We start from the raw sequence: 17,771 nt of genomic DNA on the forward strand, positions 1-17,771 counted from the left end.
CACCAGTTGCCAAGCTGATACAGAAACTTATATTTGCATCTCTCTACATCACACCAAGAAGTTTCAATTAAGAGAGAGCATCTAATTATTATAGACCAACTGTGAGATAATTGACCATGATGGGAATTATGAGTCCCATGCTGAACTGAAGCCTATTAAAAATGAAATGTGATTGGTTGACTTTCCCTTAGAGAGTTCTAATTAGGTTTATTTCTGGCATGGTGACACAAAATGAATTTTACCGTTAGATTTATGGGAATTAAAATATGGGAGTTGCTCTGATGAATCAATATATTGTATCTCTGCTTTTAGTTCTGCCTGATGGGACTGAAAACAATGAAGCTATTAGGGCAACTTTTAACAGCCTCTGCTAGGAGGTCACCTTCAGTGATTCTATGGCAAGGTTAAAAAAAGTTATGGTACTCTCTTAGAAATATGAAAGTGTGCATAATATTTAAAAGGGGGAAACTCTGTTTCAAAGGTGGTTGACACTGAACCTGCAATGGAAAAAATTTAGTATAGCTTAAAGCAGTGTTTTTTGACTGGTGCTTTCAGACCCCCAGACTTGTGGTGGGTGTAATGAGAGGCAACCATTGGGGTTATGAGGCAAATTTTATAAAACAATCTAACACAAAGTAAGTCTCGCTTTCCCCCTCTCTGAACATGCTTAGCCATCCAAGTCAGGTTTTCTGTCAGTTTCTCAAACCACACCCACAAATACATTTATATAGGCTTAGCATTGAAACTCTATTTTTGTACTCTTACTTTCATAAGAGTTGTAAGAGGGAGGGCCACAAAAATGTTGTCTTTCAATAAGGAGTCGCCAGACTGAAAAGATTGAGAAACATTGGCATAATGCAGTGATTATGAAGAGAACATCGATCATAAAGTTGAACTCACGTGATCTGTGACTATTGTATGTGACTTGTATGTTTCATGTTAGAGATTAATATTAACTAATATCATATAAGTTGCATGGAAAAAGTAAAAAGTGCAATTGTAACATACATAACTATATGCACAATGAGAAGTGCATCAATCAAAAAGATCTGGTGGGAATTAAAAAAGCTTAAAATGTAAGCTGATGGAAGAAATGTACATGTGTTTTCAACATATTTTAATGAAAAATGTGTCCAGGTTTCACTGAAAAATTTTGAATTTTCAAATTCTTCAAATAGTTCTACTCAAAAGAAAACAGAGAATTAAAAGAAAGGGTTGAGATGGTCATTCTTGACTGAAGAGGAATGTTTCATGAGTGGAAAGTCTGGAGCAATTCTGAAAAACTTTCTCTAGAGAAGATAAAGTCTCATTTTTAATTTGTAACATTAAAGTTCTTTGCATCACTATTAAAGTTGTGCAGAAGGTTATTTACCTTAATCTGAGGGGTAAATTTTGTTTTAAAAATTGACACGCACTTCTCTTGTACCACAATTTATTTACCTTCATTATTCACTATCAAAATATCTGTCTCTAGAAACTTTTAATCAGCCCGTTCCATCTACCAGATGTATTCATTCAGGGCCAAATCCAAGTCCCACTGAAATCAATGGGATGAAGCCTTAATTCAATACTACCACAGTCAAGTGGTTTTTCTTGCATATATTCTTCCAAGACACCATGATGTCACAAAATTAGCACTGCAGCATCAGTGAATGGATCAGGGAAAAATCACTGGATTTAGGGAAGAAAACTTACATTTATACAAAAATATCAGCAATAAGGCAACAAAAAATAGAACTCAGTAAATTATATTTAAACTGGTGATTGTGTTTTTACTGAACTCTTTTTGATACGGGATTTAGTAGAATTGACAATACTCTAACCTAATCATTCTAATAAAATAATATTTTGCATTTCTATGGAACATTTTAAAAATTCTAATGAGCGATATCCTGCCTGCCTTACTTACGTGAACTGGCACAATGATGTTAACTTTATTGGGACTATTCTTCAAGGGTCAGAATCTGATGACTTGGTCAAGTAATGGGATTGGCCAAGGGACTACTCAAGGTAAAATTGCATTAGTAATATATCAGAGTCTGGCTCTTTGAGTATAGATTTGGTCCTTTATACAGATTTACTTGTGGATTTATGTTAGTTATAAAGCAATGCTTGAAAATATATGGCATTGATTCTGAATTGTGTTTAAACATAAGAACACATTCAAAATGTTTCCTGTTCTGTAGAAATTATCACCCTGTTTCAGAGTATTTTTGTGTTCTCCAGAATTAAATCTTGTTTTGGCACTAAAGTGGTATCTTTTTAGTAATTTGGACAAGAGGACACATGAATCAACATGACTGATTGTTTTGCATGAACTGCAGTCCACCTCAAAAGTCAAGCTCTAGAGAATTTATGTTATAAAGCCCTGAAATATTCATAGAGTCACTTTTTTCCATTTAGCAGAAGCTTGTGTTTCAACGTAATAAAATCAAACCTGACTTTTCAAAAAATTCTCCTGGTTGGTATGAAGAATTTAACAGGGCAGTTTCGCACGTTTGGAAATCAACGGTGGCTTTCAGTTAGTTAGGTCCATGAGCATGTCTGATTTTTTGCATAACCATGATCGTGCTGACAGAAGTAAGTGTTGGCTCTGATCTTGAATTTGAAAGAAACTCAAAACGTATTCTATTTTATATGAAAGTCTGGTTCATTTGTTCCTCTCATCATTCCCAATAATACACATTCTCTGTTTTGCCTGCAAGTGAAGAAACTCCATTATGGCTTTCCCCTCATTTATTTAGACTGATGATACCCACGTGTCTTTTTTGTGGTGGCATTTACTGTGGCGCTAAAGGGTCCTGACCCAGCACTGTTGTATGCACGGACAGCTGTAAAATACGCTAAGTTGCTCTTCAAGCCTGTTATTCTTATTGATGTTTCATTTCCTGTAGCTTTTACTCTATTTGAAGATTCTTCTTTTCCACCGTTATTCCAGTACCTGACCTATGATACAAAGCATAACTAGTTAAAACTCTTTCGTGACAAAATGTTCAGACACAGTATTATGTTTGATTCTTGTAAGTACTTTTTTCTCTCTTGAAAATGGTGAAATTACCTTCAAGTTTCAGAAATAATACATGTGCTATGAAAACAGCATCCCTATTGCCTATCTGGCTTTACCTTTCATACTAATATTTCTTTCTTAGTGTGGTCATGGAAAAGAGGAGGATGAAATGTTAGATACTATTTGAATTAAAATGATGGCAATTAGAAGAAAAACATTAGCTCATCATTATATTCTCTGCCCTGTGCTGATGGGCTGTTTGCTCCAATCCTTGCCCAACCTCACAGTCTTTTCACCTCAACTTCTTCTCTCCATATGTGCCCCTCTTATCCTCCTCTCCCCTGACTTGTCCCCCTAACCTCTCTTCCCTTTAGTGTCTCCTCTCTCCTCTCTTTTCTTTCCATTTAGCTGATACCCTCCTAACTAACTCCACCATCCCTCAAAAATCATAGAACTAATATGAGGTTTGCTGCCAACCTATTGTTCACTCTGCTTGTGTGTTCTACCCTTTCCCCCACCTTGTGTCTGTCTCATCTATTTAGACTATAAGCACTTCAGGGCAGGGACAGTCTATGATTTGATGTATGTACAGCATCTAGCACAATGGGGCCCCATTCTTGGTCCTTACGCACTACCTTAACAAACATCATTAACAATAATAAACAAACAATAATACAACACACATTCAACTCATTAGAACACTGTATCTTATACAATAGTTCCTTTGGAAATTAAAGCTGTCATTCTGAAAAATAATCAGCTTGAGACAGACAGAGATAGAGCCATGATTACCATCACAGGAATCACTACACAATACAGGCCTTTTCTAGTGTGTCCTCAAAGATACTTGAAGAGACACCAAGCTTAGTCAGAAAGACAGAAGAAAATTCCCTACTATATATAATCCTTACATTGGACATCAGTTCTACAGCGTTGGCTGGAACTGATTCTGTTTTTCAAGAAATATTTATAATTTTTTTTTCAAAAGACCAGTAAAATTTTTATTGTTCCTTTTCTACCAGCTCTAATATAGGCGCAGATTCTGAGCTGCATCTTGATCTGTGACTAGCACAACTCTGGGGAAAAGGAGCCACGGTGGCTGTATGCAACCTTTTGCAGCTCACAGATACTGAGAGCAACTGGGAACCAGCCCAGTCCTTGGCACCTTGAATGTTATTCTAATTAACATCTGGCTGTCTGAGGAACCAAGGGCCTATTCTGACAAATGGAACATCTGCCAGGTGGGATACCTCATCCACTCCTCCTTTCTCTTGTATACATGCTGGGGAATTCTCAGGGAGCTACTTCAGCCAGCTCTTTAGCTGACTGGCACTTCTGGACCATTGTATTAGCAGTGAGAACAGGGGTCAGGCTGTGGCCCACAGGATCTCTGGACTTTGAATCTCATTACATAGGTACATAGACAAACTATACAGATGTCTATCTATTCTAATACCGAATCACAACCAGCATAGTATGGTACAAACGTTTTATCAGCATGAGTCTTAGAAGGGCCACAGTACTCATCATTGGCAAGATGATTATCTTTGTCTCTCTCTCAGACTAGCAACCACAGTTTCTGTTTGAATAGGATGGCCATCTCTGATAGGCTGGACTACTAAATTGGGCAGCTGAATAACAGCAGAGAAACAAAAGGACAGGTCTGCTGTTAAATGTAGGTCCTGCAGCTACTCAGCTGCCTCTGAAATATTATAGGGGATATATCTTACTATCAGATTTTGGGGCCTGGTTTATTTTGTACTTAAATTTAAATGTCAGTTTAAATACAGGTATCAATTTTATATTCCTCTTCAAAGCAGTAGGCATACAATCAGATGTATACAGAGGAAGCCAGACTCTTATTTGTACAGCTTTAGGTATGGCAAGGTAATCAGCATTTTTTCTTTATTAGACCAGCATTCTGTGATCAGCAGGAGGTGCAGCAGATATCGAGCCAGGAACATACACAGTAACAGCAAGTCAGGACTGCCAGAAGCTCTCGTTCTGGCTGCAGTTTTACTGATCTTGCAGTATTTGGTCTGGTGTAGTGCAGCAAATAAGGCAATGAACAAGTTCTGCACAAAAATCTGTGACTCTTTTGTTTTGTCAATCCCCATGTCCAGTTTATATGTGATGATAGCATGTGCTCATTTGGACAGGGAGGCATAAAGTAAACCCTAATGCATTCTGACTTTGAATAAAATGCTTCTCAGGCACCTTCCCCTCAGAGATGTAGATGGAAAGAAGAAACCACAGGATACCTGGGTAACTCAATTTCCAATAAAGAGCTGTTAATGAAACCACTGATTTTGAACATAAGAATGCCCATAATGAGTCAGACCAATGGTCCATCTAGGCCAGTATCCTGTCTTCTGACAGTGGCCAATGCCAGATGCTTCCGAGGGAATGAACAGAACAGGCAATTATTGAGTGATCAATTCCGTTGTTCACTCCCAGCTTCTGGCAGTCAGAGGTTTCAGGACAGCTAGATGATAGGGTTGCATTCCTGTCCAGCTTGGCTAACAACCGTTGATGGACCTATCCTTCATGAATGTATCTAATTCTTTTTTGAACCCAATTATAGCTTTGGCCTTTGCAATAGCCCCCGACAACAAGTTCCACAGATTTACTGCGCATTGTGTGAAGAATACTTCCTTATATTTAAACCTATTGCCTATTAATTTCCTTGGGTGACTCCTGGATCTTGTGTTATGAGAAGGAATTAATAACACTTCCTTATTCACTTCCTTCACACCGTTCCTGATTTTATAGATCTCTATCATATCCTCTCTTAGCTCTCTCTTTTCCAAGCTGAATGGTCCCAGTCTTATCTCGTGTGGAAGCTGTTTCATCATTTAATCATCAATGATCACCTAATCATTTTTGCATCTGCATCTGATGAAGTAGGTTTCTGCCCATGAAAGCTTATGCCCAATAAATTTGTTAGTCTTTAAGATGCCACAGAATTCTCGTTGTTTTGCTGATAACAGACTAACACGGCTACCCCACTGGAACTAATCATTTTTGTTGCTCTTCTCTATAACTTTTCCACTTCTAATATATAATTTTTGAGATGGGGTGACCATAATTGCATGCAGTATTCCAGGTATAGGTGTACCATGGATTTATATAGTGGCATTATGATATTTACTGTTTTATTATTTAAACCTTTCCTAATGGCTCCTAACATTCTGTTAGCTTTTTTGACTTCTACTGTACGTTGAACAGATATTTTCAGAGCAGCAGTTATCGAGGCAGGGACATATGCAACAACAGCAAGTCATAACTGCCAGAAGTTCTCATCCTCTATTTTCAGATATTTTTGGAAGACAGGATACTGGGCTCGGAATACAGGATACTGGGCTTGATGGACCATTGGTCTGACCCAGTATGGCTGTCTATATGTTCTTATTTTCTTATGATTATGTTCAGAGAACTATCCATAGTGACACCATGATCTTTTTCTTGAGTGTTAACAGCTAATTTAGACCCTATCATTTTGTATATATGGTTGGGATTATGTTTTCCAATGTGCATTATTTTGCATTTATTAATACTGAATTTCATCTGCCATTTTGTTGCCCAGTCACCCAGAGATTCCTTTGTAACACTTCGTAGTCTGCTTTGGACTTAAAATATCTTGAGTAATTTTGTCTCTGCAAATTTTGCCAGCTCCCTGTTTACCTGTTTTTCCAAATCATATGAACATGTTGAACAGCATTGATCCCGGTACAGATTCCTGAGGGACACTGCTATTTACCTCTATCCATTCTGAAAACTGACTATTTATTCCTACCCTTTGTTCCCGCTCTTTTAACGAGTTACTGATCCATGAGAGGACATTTCCTCTTATCCCATAACTGCCTACTTTGTTTAAGAGCCTTTGTTGAAGCACCTTGTCAAAGGCTTTCTGATATCTACTGTATCACTCTTGTCTACAAGTTTGTTGGCCCCGGAAAGAATACTAGTAGATGGGTGAGGCATGATTTTCCTTTAAGAAAGCCATGTTGACTCTTCTCCTTCAAATCACATTCCTCTATGTTTCTGATAATTCTGTTCTTTACTATAATTTCAACCAATTTGCCTGGTACTGAAGTTAAGCTTACTGGCCTGTAATCGCCAGGATCACTTTTGGAGCCTTTTCAATAAATTAGCATCACATTAGCTATCCTCTAGTCATCTGGTACAGAATTTGATTTATGTGATTGTTTATATACCACATATAGCAGTTCTGCAATTTCATATTTGATTTCCTTTAGAATCTTGATGAATACCATCTAGTTCTGGTGACTTATTACTGATTAAAGCCTCCTATATCAACACCTCAAGCTGGGCCAGTTCTTCAGATTTGTCACCTAAAAAGAATAAACTCAGGGGTGGGAATCTCCCTCATATCCTCTTCAGTGAAGACCAATACAAATAATTCATTTAGCTTCTCCACAGTGGTCTTGTCTTCCTTGTGTGTTCCTTTAGTACCTCAATTGTCCAGTGGCCCTACTGATTGTTTGTCAGACTTCCTGCTTTGGGTGTACTTAATTTTTTTTTTTGTTATTAGTTTTTGTGTCTTTTGCTAATTGCTCTTCAAATTCTCTTTTGGCCAGCATATTTATAATTTTACACTTGACTTGCAAGAGTTTACACTCCCCTCTATTTTCCTCAGTAGGATTTTACTTCCAATTTTTGGCTCTACCTGCTTCTTTTACTCTGTTTAGCCATGGTGGCATATTTTGGGTCCTTTTTCTGTTTTCTAGAATTTGGGGTATACCTTTAATTTGAGCCTCTATTATGGTGTTTTTTTTAAAAAGTTTCCATGTAGCTTGCAGGCATTTCACTCTTGTGACTGTTCCTTTTAAGTTCCATTTAACTATCTTCCTCATTTTTGTGTAGTTTTCCTTTCTGAAGTCAAATGCTAGTGTGGTGGGCTACTTTGGTTTTATTACATTATAGTCACTATTCACAAGTGGTTCAGCTATATATAACTCCTGGATCAGATCCTGTGCTCCACTTAGGACTAAATCAAGAATTGCCTTTCCCCTTGTGGGTTCCAGGACTAGCTGCTCCAAGAAGCAGTCATTAATGGTGTCTAGAAACTTTATGTCTGCCTCCCATCTTGAGGTGACATGTACCCAGTCAATATGGGGATAGCTGAAATCCCCCATTATTATTGACTTTTCTATTTTTATAGCCTCTCTTATTTCTCAGTGCATTTCACAATCACTATCACCATCCTGGTCAGGTGGTTGATGATATATTCCACTGCGACACTTGTATTATTATCTGAACATATTGCATGACTGCTGACCCATAAATAAATAATTAGGAAATAAAACATAATTATGGCCATGCTACTTTACTGGAGGGTGCATAGTTAAATGGGTTTACCTCGTAACCCAGTAACCGTCCACTACTCATTTTCCAAGGAATGGCATTCCAGCAAACTTCAATTACTGAAGATGACAGGCTTTGTGCAGAGACACCAGAAGGTGCTACAGTTGGCTCTATATTTGGAAATAAAAACATAAGAGAACAGTAGCACTGGTAAACAGGAAAATAAAAATGTCAGCAAGGTTTTTAATTTAAAATGGTGTCATTGATATCTGCTAAGCAAATATTCCTTCAGCTGTTGTAATATTATCATATCAAACACTTATTAAGAAAATGAATCAATGAGATAATTCAAACACATACCCTCTTCAGCAGAAAACACTGTGGTTATTGAACTAAATGGCCCTTCTCCTTTATTATTGTATACACCCACTTTGACTTCATACGGTGAAAATGGCAGGATGCTTTCATTTCTAAAGACATATCTTGGTGTATCAGGAGATGTGACTACAGTCTGTATCCATGTCGTAATGCCAAGAGGTCGGAAAGCAACAACATATCCAAATCCTTCACCATTTTGTAATTCCTCAGGAACAGGCTGTGCAAAAACAAGTATACAAGTTCATGGTGCTATATACAATATATTAAAGTGTGCTCCCCTGAGGCTACCTCATGATTTGTACTATAAGCTTGCCTTTAACAACAGAATAACTTGTTAGGAATGTTTCTTGTTTTTCACTAAGTAAATTGGATTGACAGACATTGAGTAAATATTTTTTAAAATGTCGGTCACGTTTTATATTAAGGTTCCATTTATAAATTGCTTATAAAGGATTAATAAATGATTAACTATTCACACAAATATCAATTACTATGGCTTATAATTATTTAACACCTACGAAAGTGACAACCATCTATAACATATAGTACTCATATCTGTAACATATTTATAACATTTATTAACCTTTTATAAACACTTTATAAATGGAACCCTTAATATAAAATGTGACCCAACTTTCTTCTTTACTCCTATGTGCCAGCATGGGAAATCCCAAACTAGCAAAATCAATGAGAGGCTCCAGACTACCACTGGAAGTGGACACAATTAAAGGCATAATTCTTCTGTTTGACTCTTCAACAATTTTTTTCTATACTTCATTTAACATTTGCACTAAGCAAGGAGCAGTCTGTCTCAGACATGTTAACTACATTTTCTTTTGATTCTGTTCTAGGACAGTAACTAATGGAAGTGAAAACAGGAAAGAAATATGAATAGCTCACTTCATAGAATGTTATCACACTCAAAATCCAAGATGAGGTGTTGCTGAATGCAAGGGTTTAATCTCTGAACAGGAATTTGAATGAAAACATTAATTCTTGGAAGAAAATCTCTTCCCAGATAACTTACATCCCATGTTATGACCAGTTCAGACCTGCTGCCTCCACCCCCACTTACTTCAGATGGAGGTACTTCGGGAACTGTGAAAAGGAAACACATAGTTTAGCTAAACATATGGACACACTAAGCAAATGGCATTCGATGACACTAATCTATGCTTTGAAGGGAGCTCATAATTTACTCAACTTGGTTGCTCAAAACAGGGCAGTCGTTTCTACACTGTTGTGTGAGCCCAATCCTCAGAAGCACCAAGCATTTCCTGCACTCATTTTCCTTGTGCACCTGTTGTGTTTGGCACATACCTTACAGGAGGAGCTCATTGATTTGCAGGATTCACCCTATGTCACATTTGTTGTTTAAAATGTAAGAGTCCCCAAAGAACTTGAGACATACTCCAAGCTGCCATGCTGGGTATGCTACACAGATCACTTGTGCTTTATGCTCCAACTCCTTGTATACTCTATAAACATTTATGATGCTGATTGCAAAGAAAATGTCAATTTTCACTTATACTCAAGTCCCCTTGCGTTTCTCAAGCATTAAAAACAGGGGTTATTGGACACAGTAATTTTCTAGCCCTGGCTTTGCTTTCTTTCTTTTTTTTTTTTAAATTCCTTTAATACTTTAGTGCTTCAGAGCAAATGCAACTATTTAGTGACCTTCACTAGTACTTCCATCCTGTAGTAATTAAAATTGGTTTTCCTTATCTGAGCATGTGAGCACCAGAGTGTGTGCTTCATTATCCATCACCTATCAGTGTTCAATAGCACTAACAGCAGAACATTAAATGTGTGAGGAAGGCAGCTTTCCCATGCTCTACAATGAAAACAACTTGTTATGGATTAGTACAAATGGACAAATTATGCTTTTTTTCTGGTTGAACTAAGTGCAAACGTGAAGCAATCCATGTTGAAACTTGCACTGTTGTACGCCTTTATTTTATTAAATAAAGAAATCCCCCCTATATCCACTAAAATCTTTAGCCTCTACACAGCTGATTGAACACAATGAGATCTCAGTATGCTGTAGTGTGTATTGGGATGTTTTGTTGATAGCTGTGGAGCATCACAACCCATCTAGCTGCATGGAAAAATCACAAACAGATTAGTTATGTGTCTTTACACTGGACAGTAGTTCAAACTTTGTATGAAAAGGTTCATAGAGCTGAATGCTGCTCTGTAGTCAAGACATTTTAATTATAAACAAACAAACAAATAAAAAACAAACAAACAGAAAAACCCACTAACCTGCCTCTTCAGTTCTTACTTTTTCTGAGGGTAAACTAGGTTCTCCACCTCCAATTTTGTTATTGGCAACAACACGAAATTCATATTCCACCCATGGATTTAAATCCACTACCGTGGTTGTGTAAGTGTTTCCATCGATGACATCAGGAACTATACAATAAAATTGTGGGAAATTAAGAAATTTCCCTTCCACCCTTAAACAACCGTTTCAAATGGATATAGACACTATAACAAGAGTTCTCGTTTTACCTGTTGTGACTCTCTGCCAACCCACTGAAAACGGTGTTCTCGCCTGAATGGCATAAGTAGTGACTGGGCTGTGATTATCTGCGCCCTCTTGCCAAGAGAGCTGAGCTGTGGTATCCGTTATTTCATCCACTTTCACATGCTCAGGAGGCCCAGGGGAGCCTAATACAATCAGAAATCAGACTGAAAAGTTGGTAGTATGTTGTGAAGGGAGCACAGCACAAATCACTAATACAGCCCCAACTGATTCCTATTTTACCAGCACTGTGGGGGGAAGAAAACAATTTAGCTTGCAATAAAAATAACAGTTTTCACATTTCCTAAACTTTCGTCTGGTATTTTATAGCTGTGAAAACCAAGTTCTGAAAAAGTCATTCCAAAACCATAACACAGATGATAGGTTCTTTCAGAATCCTTTGTTCAGCAGGATTCCTCTACCTTTCCCAATGCAATGCCTTTTTCTTTAGTCCTTGATGTCCTCCTTTAATCTACTAATACAGCTCTGTAGTCCTCCAATTTGTTATCTAAAGCTGTTTACTGTATGATGCACTGTAGTAATTTTTCAGCACAACATCAGATCAGCACCCTGGACAGCAATTCAGTCAGGCAAGCTTCCTGCAGCATGCTGGAAAATCCTGATTCTGTGAGACCCTGCAAAAGATGCTGCTTTTGCCTCACACACAAAAGCAGAGGTAATTAATTCATTATTATTATTATTGCCCCAGAGGGTTGGTGATGAGATGCTCAACAGCTCAGCTACAGCTGTAAAATGTCAAGTGAATTTTAAAATACACTGAATGAATGTAGATTTTTAGATTTTCTTCACTGGATTATAGCTGTTTGTCTTCCAATACATTCAGCTGGATAATCAGTAATGAGAGTTTATATGGAGCTACAGTCCAATCTCTAACAAATCTTGAGTCAAAATAAATACCATCAGATTCTATCATTTGGACTACATTATGTCTTGAGAGCAAAACTTACAGTAAGGAGTTGCAGGTGGATGAGTGGGCCACAATTGCCTATCTGCTCCTTTGGTGGAGGTAGTAATCAACAACTGCGTTTATACAAGCAGCAAGTTTCTACACCCCTTCCCTCCCCCACTAGCTCAGCTGCACTAGCCATGAGAACAGGTGTGAAGCCAATGCTCCTCCCATTCCCACCCTCCAGACTCCAAGGAGAGTGTAAGTGGGTGTGCAGGGTCCAGGCAGGGCTGCGCACGCATGGGGGGTGTCCATACTCTTCTTTCCTCACTTACATGTGTGTATACCTCAAGTCACAATCTAGCCCTTTCTGTGTTTCACAACATCAGATAGGAAAGTCATTAGAAAATAAGATGAATGAAATAAAAAAAAACAAAGTTTACCTCGTACTATCAGATCTGCTGCAGATGACACACTATCGACTTCCGTCTTTACCATGCAAACATATTTTCCACTGTGTTTCAGCTGGATGTTTCTAATCATTAAGTCTCCCGATGCACTCTGTTGAATATATAAAGTTCGTTTGTTAATAATAATGCAAGGTTCACGTTCTACAGACAAATAAATAAAAAACAAGCTGTCCAAAATGTCCAGTGTTTCCAAAGTACAACTGCTCCATAAATAGGACAAAATATGGTCACCACATGTTATAACTAATATGCCTCCTGTTAACCTTTGACCTCCTGAACTGATTTTGGGAGGTCAGTATCTAGAGTTTATCTAATTTATATGTTAAGAAATGCTGAAAGTGCCAATAAGGAAAGCAAGTAAAGCTGTAATGTAAATAGGGGGACACAGAAAATTTATAAAAATATTTGTTACAGGCTTTGCAAAAGTAGGAGGTCTAGTTAGTTAGCCTACAGTTCTTGACCTAGAGTTATAAGACTTAGCAATATGTATCTTTGATAAACAAGTAATCCACAAAAGGTCAGGTTAAGCATGGAACAACAGATTTCTAGGGGATATCTGGAATATGTAACCACATTAACCTATTGGAAATAATAGTGAATGTATTGACACAAATAGCTTATGTTAGCAATCAGAATGCCAATTATGATTCCTCAGAATGACAAACATGGAAAAGAGACAAATGAAATATGGTCCCAGATGTGTGGGGGTTGTAAGTTTAAGGTATATAAAGGAAGTGTTTGCTCAACCCCTAGTGGGGGCATTAGGATGACAGGATTGTGGAAACTTGAATGTCATCGACTTACAGTGCTTCTCCACTTGTTTTTCCTTCCATCTTTTCGTCTGATACATCTGGTGGTCTCCATAAGGTTGTGAGTATGCACAATGCAGGGGATTGTGTTGATATACAGTATACTCCTGATTGTCTGAATAGCATGGGGGACACGGATTTTTTTTTGGATAATTGGGAGTTCAGACAATTGAGAGGGCAGGAGCCATTGAGCAGTGGGTGGTTTTCCTTGTGGCCAGGGACCCCTCCTCCTATTTGCAGTCCTGGCCAGGGTGGGGTCTCTGCTTTGCCCTGCCAGGACCCCAGACTCCCCTGCTCCCCCTTCGCACCTGCAGGACTAGGATGTCATCAGCTCTGCAGCAGCACAGTACTCTGCTGTCATGGCCCTGCTCAATCACTCCCATGGTTCTACTTGTGATTCACTAATCTCATCTCCTATAATAAATGAATGTACTGTAATTGCCAAAGTAAAAGAACTTTTTATTAGTGACTTGTGAAGTTTGCATTCTAAATTAATAGAAGGGTACACTCCTAAGCAGACTCCCAGTTCAGTCTAGATATAACAGACCTTCAGAAAAGGCAGTAACGTGAAATTGGTATGAAAAAATTCAGCTTCTTCTGTAGGTGTGCAAGTAAAATAGAATGTGACAATGCAAGACTGAACTGTTTTTAGAGAGTCAATTTTGATGCCAAAAAACAAAAACAAAAAAATCAAAGGATTAGGCATATTTAGTTTAGATGAGAGGACTGAGCTGGGGACATAACAGTCTTTAAATATGTAAAAGCTTGTTTGTTAGTTTGCAGCAAGAGAGATCTAGATTAGATATTAAGAAAAACTTTCTAACCATAAGGATACTTGAGCATTAGAACAAGTTATTTAGGGAGGTTGTGAAATCCCCATAAGTTGAGTTTTTTAAGAACAGGATGGTCTATGTATACTCAAACTGTGTCAGCGCAGGGGGATGGACCAGATGACCTCTTGAGGTCCCTTCCAGTCCTACGTATCTATGAACTTTCCACATTTAGAACTGATTCTGAGAGGTGTTGAGCAACATAGTTAATGGTGCTGACCACGTCTTGTGGAGAGTTGTCCAGCACCCTGCAGAACGGAGATTGTTGGAGACTAAACTGCTACAACAGTCCACTTTGCCATACTTGCAGTTTTAATGGGAAATTACTCATGCACATAGTACTTTCAGCGTGACTAAAGATGGTATGCCCAGGTAAGAATTAAGTGTTTTACATTGCAAGAGGAAAACTCATATGTAAATGTTCTCCACCTCTTAACAACTATGCAATTTTTTTTATACACCACCTCATCCTCCCACTTGGTGACTAGCTTCCACCTCAGGCTAACTTTTATTCTGAATAAGTTGCCTTTCCATAAAATGAAGATCTGCCACCTTTTCGAATAGACAAATCCTGGAAGACTTGAGAAGTTTCCTTCTTGTTTACCAAAATCTGTTGACCTTCCAGGCATGATTTAAAGCCCATTTGTCAGACAGAGGAGTGATGCATCTGAGAGTGGTATTCCTGTCCAGTGGGGTCTTTCAGTTGTATTGATCATATGGCTGGCGATTTAATGATGTGTGGGAAAAAAGGAGAAGTGTCATTGCTTCGGATCATGGTTGTTTTATAACTCCTTATTGCGCTTGCAAATGAATGCCAAAATCACTCAGAAATTTACATGGGCACCCTTTGCTACAGAGTTTCTATGAGACTGCAATCTGAATGAATACAAATTGAAACTCTTTGGGTTGTTTGTTTTATGTTCACAACCATTAGCACTTGTATTTTGATCCTAATATTTCAAGGATGGATGTTTCCAGAGAGACTGCCCATTATTAAAAACAAGGCTCTAAAATAAATTTGACATAAATTTGCAATATTGTTACCAGCTTTTCTCTCAGGGCTTGTTCCTGCTTCATTCAAGTTAAAAGAAATTTCACTGCTGAATTGAATGAGAGCAAACTAGCCTTTACTTTTGTTTTTTGAAGTCCCAGTTGAAATGGTGGGTCCAGCAATGCTACCCCCCCCCCCACCTCTTTGTGTAAACACAACCTAAAAAATGTTTTTAACAGATCCTCTTCCCGTTTGTGAATAAATAAATGTGACGTTACGTTCACTAATATAATGCAGATGTAAATTGTTGCAGGAAAAGAATTTACAGGACAAATGCTAACACTGGCAGCAATACCCTGAGGGTATGTCTACACTGCAACTGGGGCGCATGACTGCAATCTGTGTAGACATATCTGAGATAACTTTAATCTGGCCAGCTTGGGCACCAGTAGCAGTGAAGTGATGGTAACACAGCCTTCTGCATGGGCTGTAGAAGCCCACCTGGGACCCTGGGACTTCATTGCTATTGGTACCTGAGCTAGCTAGATTAAAGCTAATTTGGGTATTTCTACATGTCTACCAATAGCAGAGTAGACATACCCTGAGACCGACCAATGCAAAGGAACCTGGAATATAGAAACTACCTGATGGGAAGTGTGAATTCAGCACATATCCTCAACCTCGCAATTTATCACCACAAACTAATCTAGTACTAAGCCTTTACATATAAATTTACCCGGAAGATTGCCAAACAGAATAATTTTACTTTAAATAAAAGTCTTTGGATACAAGTTAGAATGGGCTAAATCAATCACCTGTTTTAGTTGCAGGAAACAATATAGTGCTGTGGAGAAAGTTCCAATATTTTCTATACATCACATCACAGATAATATGCTGCTATCAAAGTCCTGACGTTTCACATAAATCATTCTGGGATACCTTGAAAATACTTGGACAATATACTGTTGCAACACAGCTGGTGCGCTCAATTGTCACTGATCCCTAGAGAGTGAGCAACTGAGTAAGTTTCATTCACAACTCTGGCCAGCACAATTAAATCTTTGTTGGTGTGGACAAGCTAAGATGACAGGAAGGTCCCCTTCGCTGTTGCACACTACACTAACCTATGGAACACAAATAATTGGCAGCCCAGGCTACCTGGGCAGCTGTAACGGTACTGTGCCCCACAGAAGTTACAAGTTAAGGCCAGCATGGAGTGAACCAACATAGTCAATGTGAAAAGAAAATCCATGCTGCAGCTTTGCTCTGCGTATGATCTACATGTGTGCACCTCTTCTTAGTGCTCATGGATGGAATTGGACTGAGCACAAAAAAAAATAAAATAAAATAAAATAAAATCCATCCTTGCATTTAATTTTGCTGGCTGTATGACAATTTCAACTGTTGCTGGATTGTCTGAACAAGTGATATCTGAAGCGTTTTACAGGCAATCTGTTCACAATTTCAAAAACTGCTTGATTTGCCATGCTTCTCCTATGACTTATCTGCCTAACAGAAAAGAGATGTAAAACAATATTATATCCTGACATTTTGGGGTCCGTATGGAAGATCTGTATGTTGCACAACAGGTGCTACCATAACATTTCCAAGAGATCCTATATTTCAAAGATTGAAGGCATGCCGCTTCCCTCAAGAATGTTCCAAGAACTCCCACTACATTATTGCATCATCCTTCATGTCAAAGAGAAAACATATCAATTGAAAAGTTACTTTGCATATGCAGCAGTTATTGCCAGCAACCACTAAAATTGGTCACTGTAGCTATTTTTTCATACTGTGAATAAGAACATATGAATGGCCATTTGGGGGGCAGGACAATGGTCCATCTAGCCCAGTATCCTCTCTTCTGACTGTGGATGGTGCCAGATACTGCAAAGGAAATGGGCAACTTATTGAGTGATCAGTCTTTTCATACAGTCCCAGATTCTGGCAGTCAGAGGTTTAGAAGCACGGGGTTGTGTTCCTCACCATCTTGATTGACAGTCATTTATGGATGTGTCCTTCATAAACTTATCTAATTCTTTTTTGAACCCAGTTATAATTTTGGTCTTCACATCATCCCCTGGCAATGAGTTCCACAGGTCGACAGTGCATTGTGTGAAGAAGTACTGTTAATTACCTCGGGTGACCACTGGTTCTTGTGTTATGTGAAGGAGTAAATAACACTTCCTTATTTGCTTTCTCCACACCATTCATGATGATGTTGACTCTTTCCCAACATATTGTGTTCATCTCTGTGTTTGATAATTCTGTTCTTTACTATACTTTCAGCCAAGTTGCCTGATATTGAAGGTAGGCTTATCGGCCTGTAATTGGGACTGTCTCTGGAGACTGTTTTAAAAATCAATGTTACGTTAGCTATCCTCCAGTCATTTGGTATAGAGGCTGATTTTAGTGATAGTTTACATACCACAGTTAGTGGTTCAGCAATTTCATATTTGAGTCCCTTCAGAACACTCGGGTGAATACCATCTGGTCTTGATGACTTATTACAATTTAATTT

The 17,771-nt window shown here is 38.3% G+C and overlaps 1 protein-coding gene across 3 annotated transcripts in view; it reads right to left on the reverse strand.

Moving 5' to 3' along the window:
- Window positions 1-17,771, reverse strand: part of CNTN3 (contactin 3) — a 329,597-nt gene that overhangs the window by 7,521 nt on the left and 304,305 nt on the right. For all 3 annotated transcript variants that reach the window (XM_067542552.1, XM_067542548.1, XM_067542559.1), the window contains exons 12-18: window positions 12,591-12,708; window positions 11,228-11,386; window positions 10,979-11,128; window positions 9,741-9,811; window positions 8,696-8,930; window positions 8,390-8,505; window positions 2,760-2,946 (exon numbers count right to left, since the gene is read on the reverse strand). In XM_067542552.1, the coding sequence (XP_067398653.1) occupies window positions 2,760-2,946; window positions 8,390-8,505; window positions 8,696-8,930; window positions 9,741-9,811; window positions 10,979-11,128; window positions 11,228-11,386; window positions 12,591-12,708 (1,036 nt within the window). The remainder of the gene's footprint in view (window positions 1-2,759; window positions 2,947-8,389; window positions 8,506-8,695; window positions 8,931-9,740; window positions 9,812-10,978; window positions 11,129-11,227; window positions 11,387-12,590; window positions 12,709-17,771) is intronic.

This window comes from Emydura macquarii, unplaced genomic scaffold (genome assembly GCF_026122565.2).
Source record: "Emydura macquarii macquarii isolate MOO-44397 ecotype Brisbane River unplaced genomic scaffold, CSIRO-AGI_Emac_v2 contig_71, whole genome shotgun sequence".
Taxonomy (NCBI): Eukaryota; Metazoa; Chordata; order Testudines; family Chelidae; genus Emydura; species Emydura macquarii.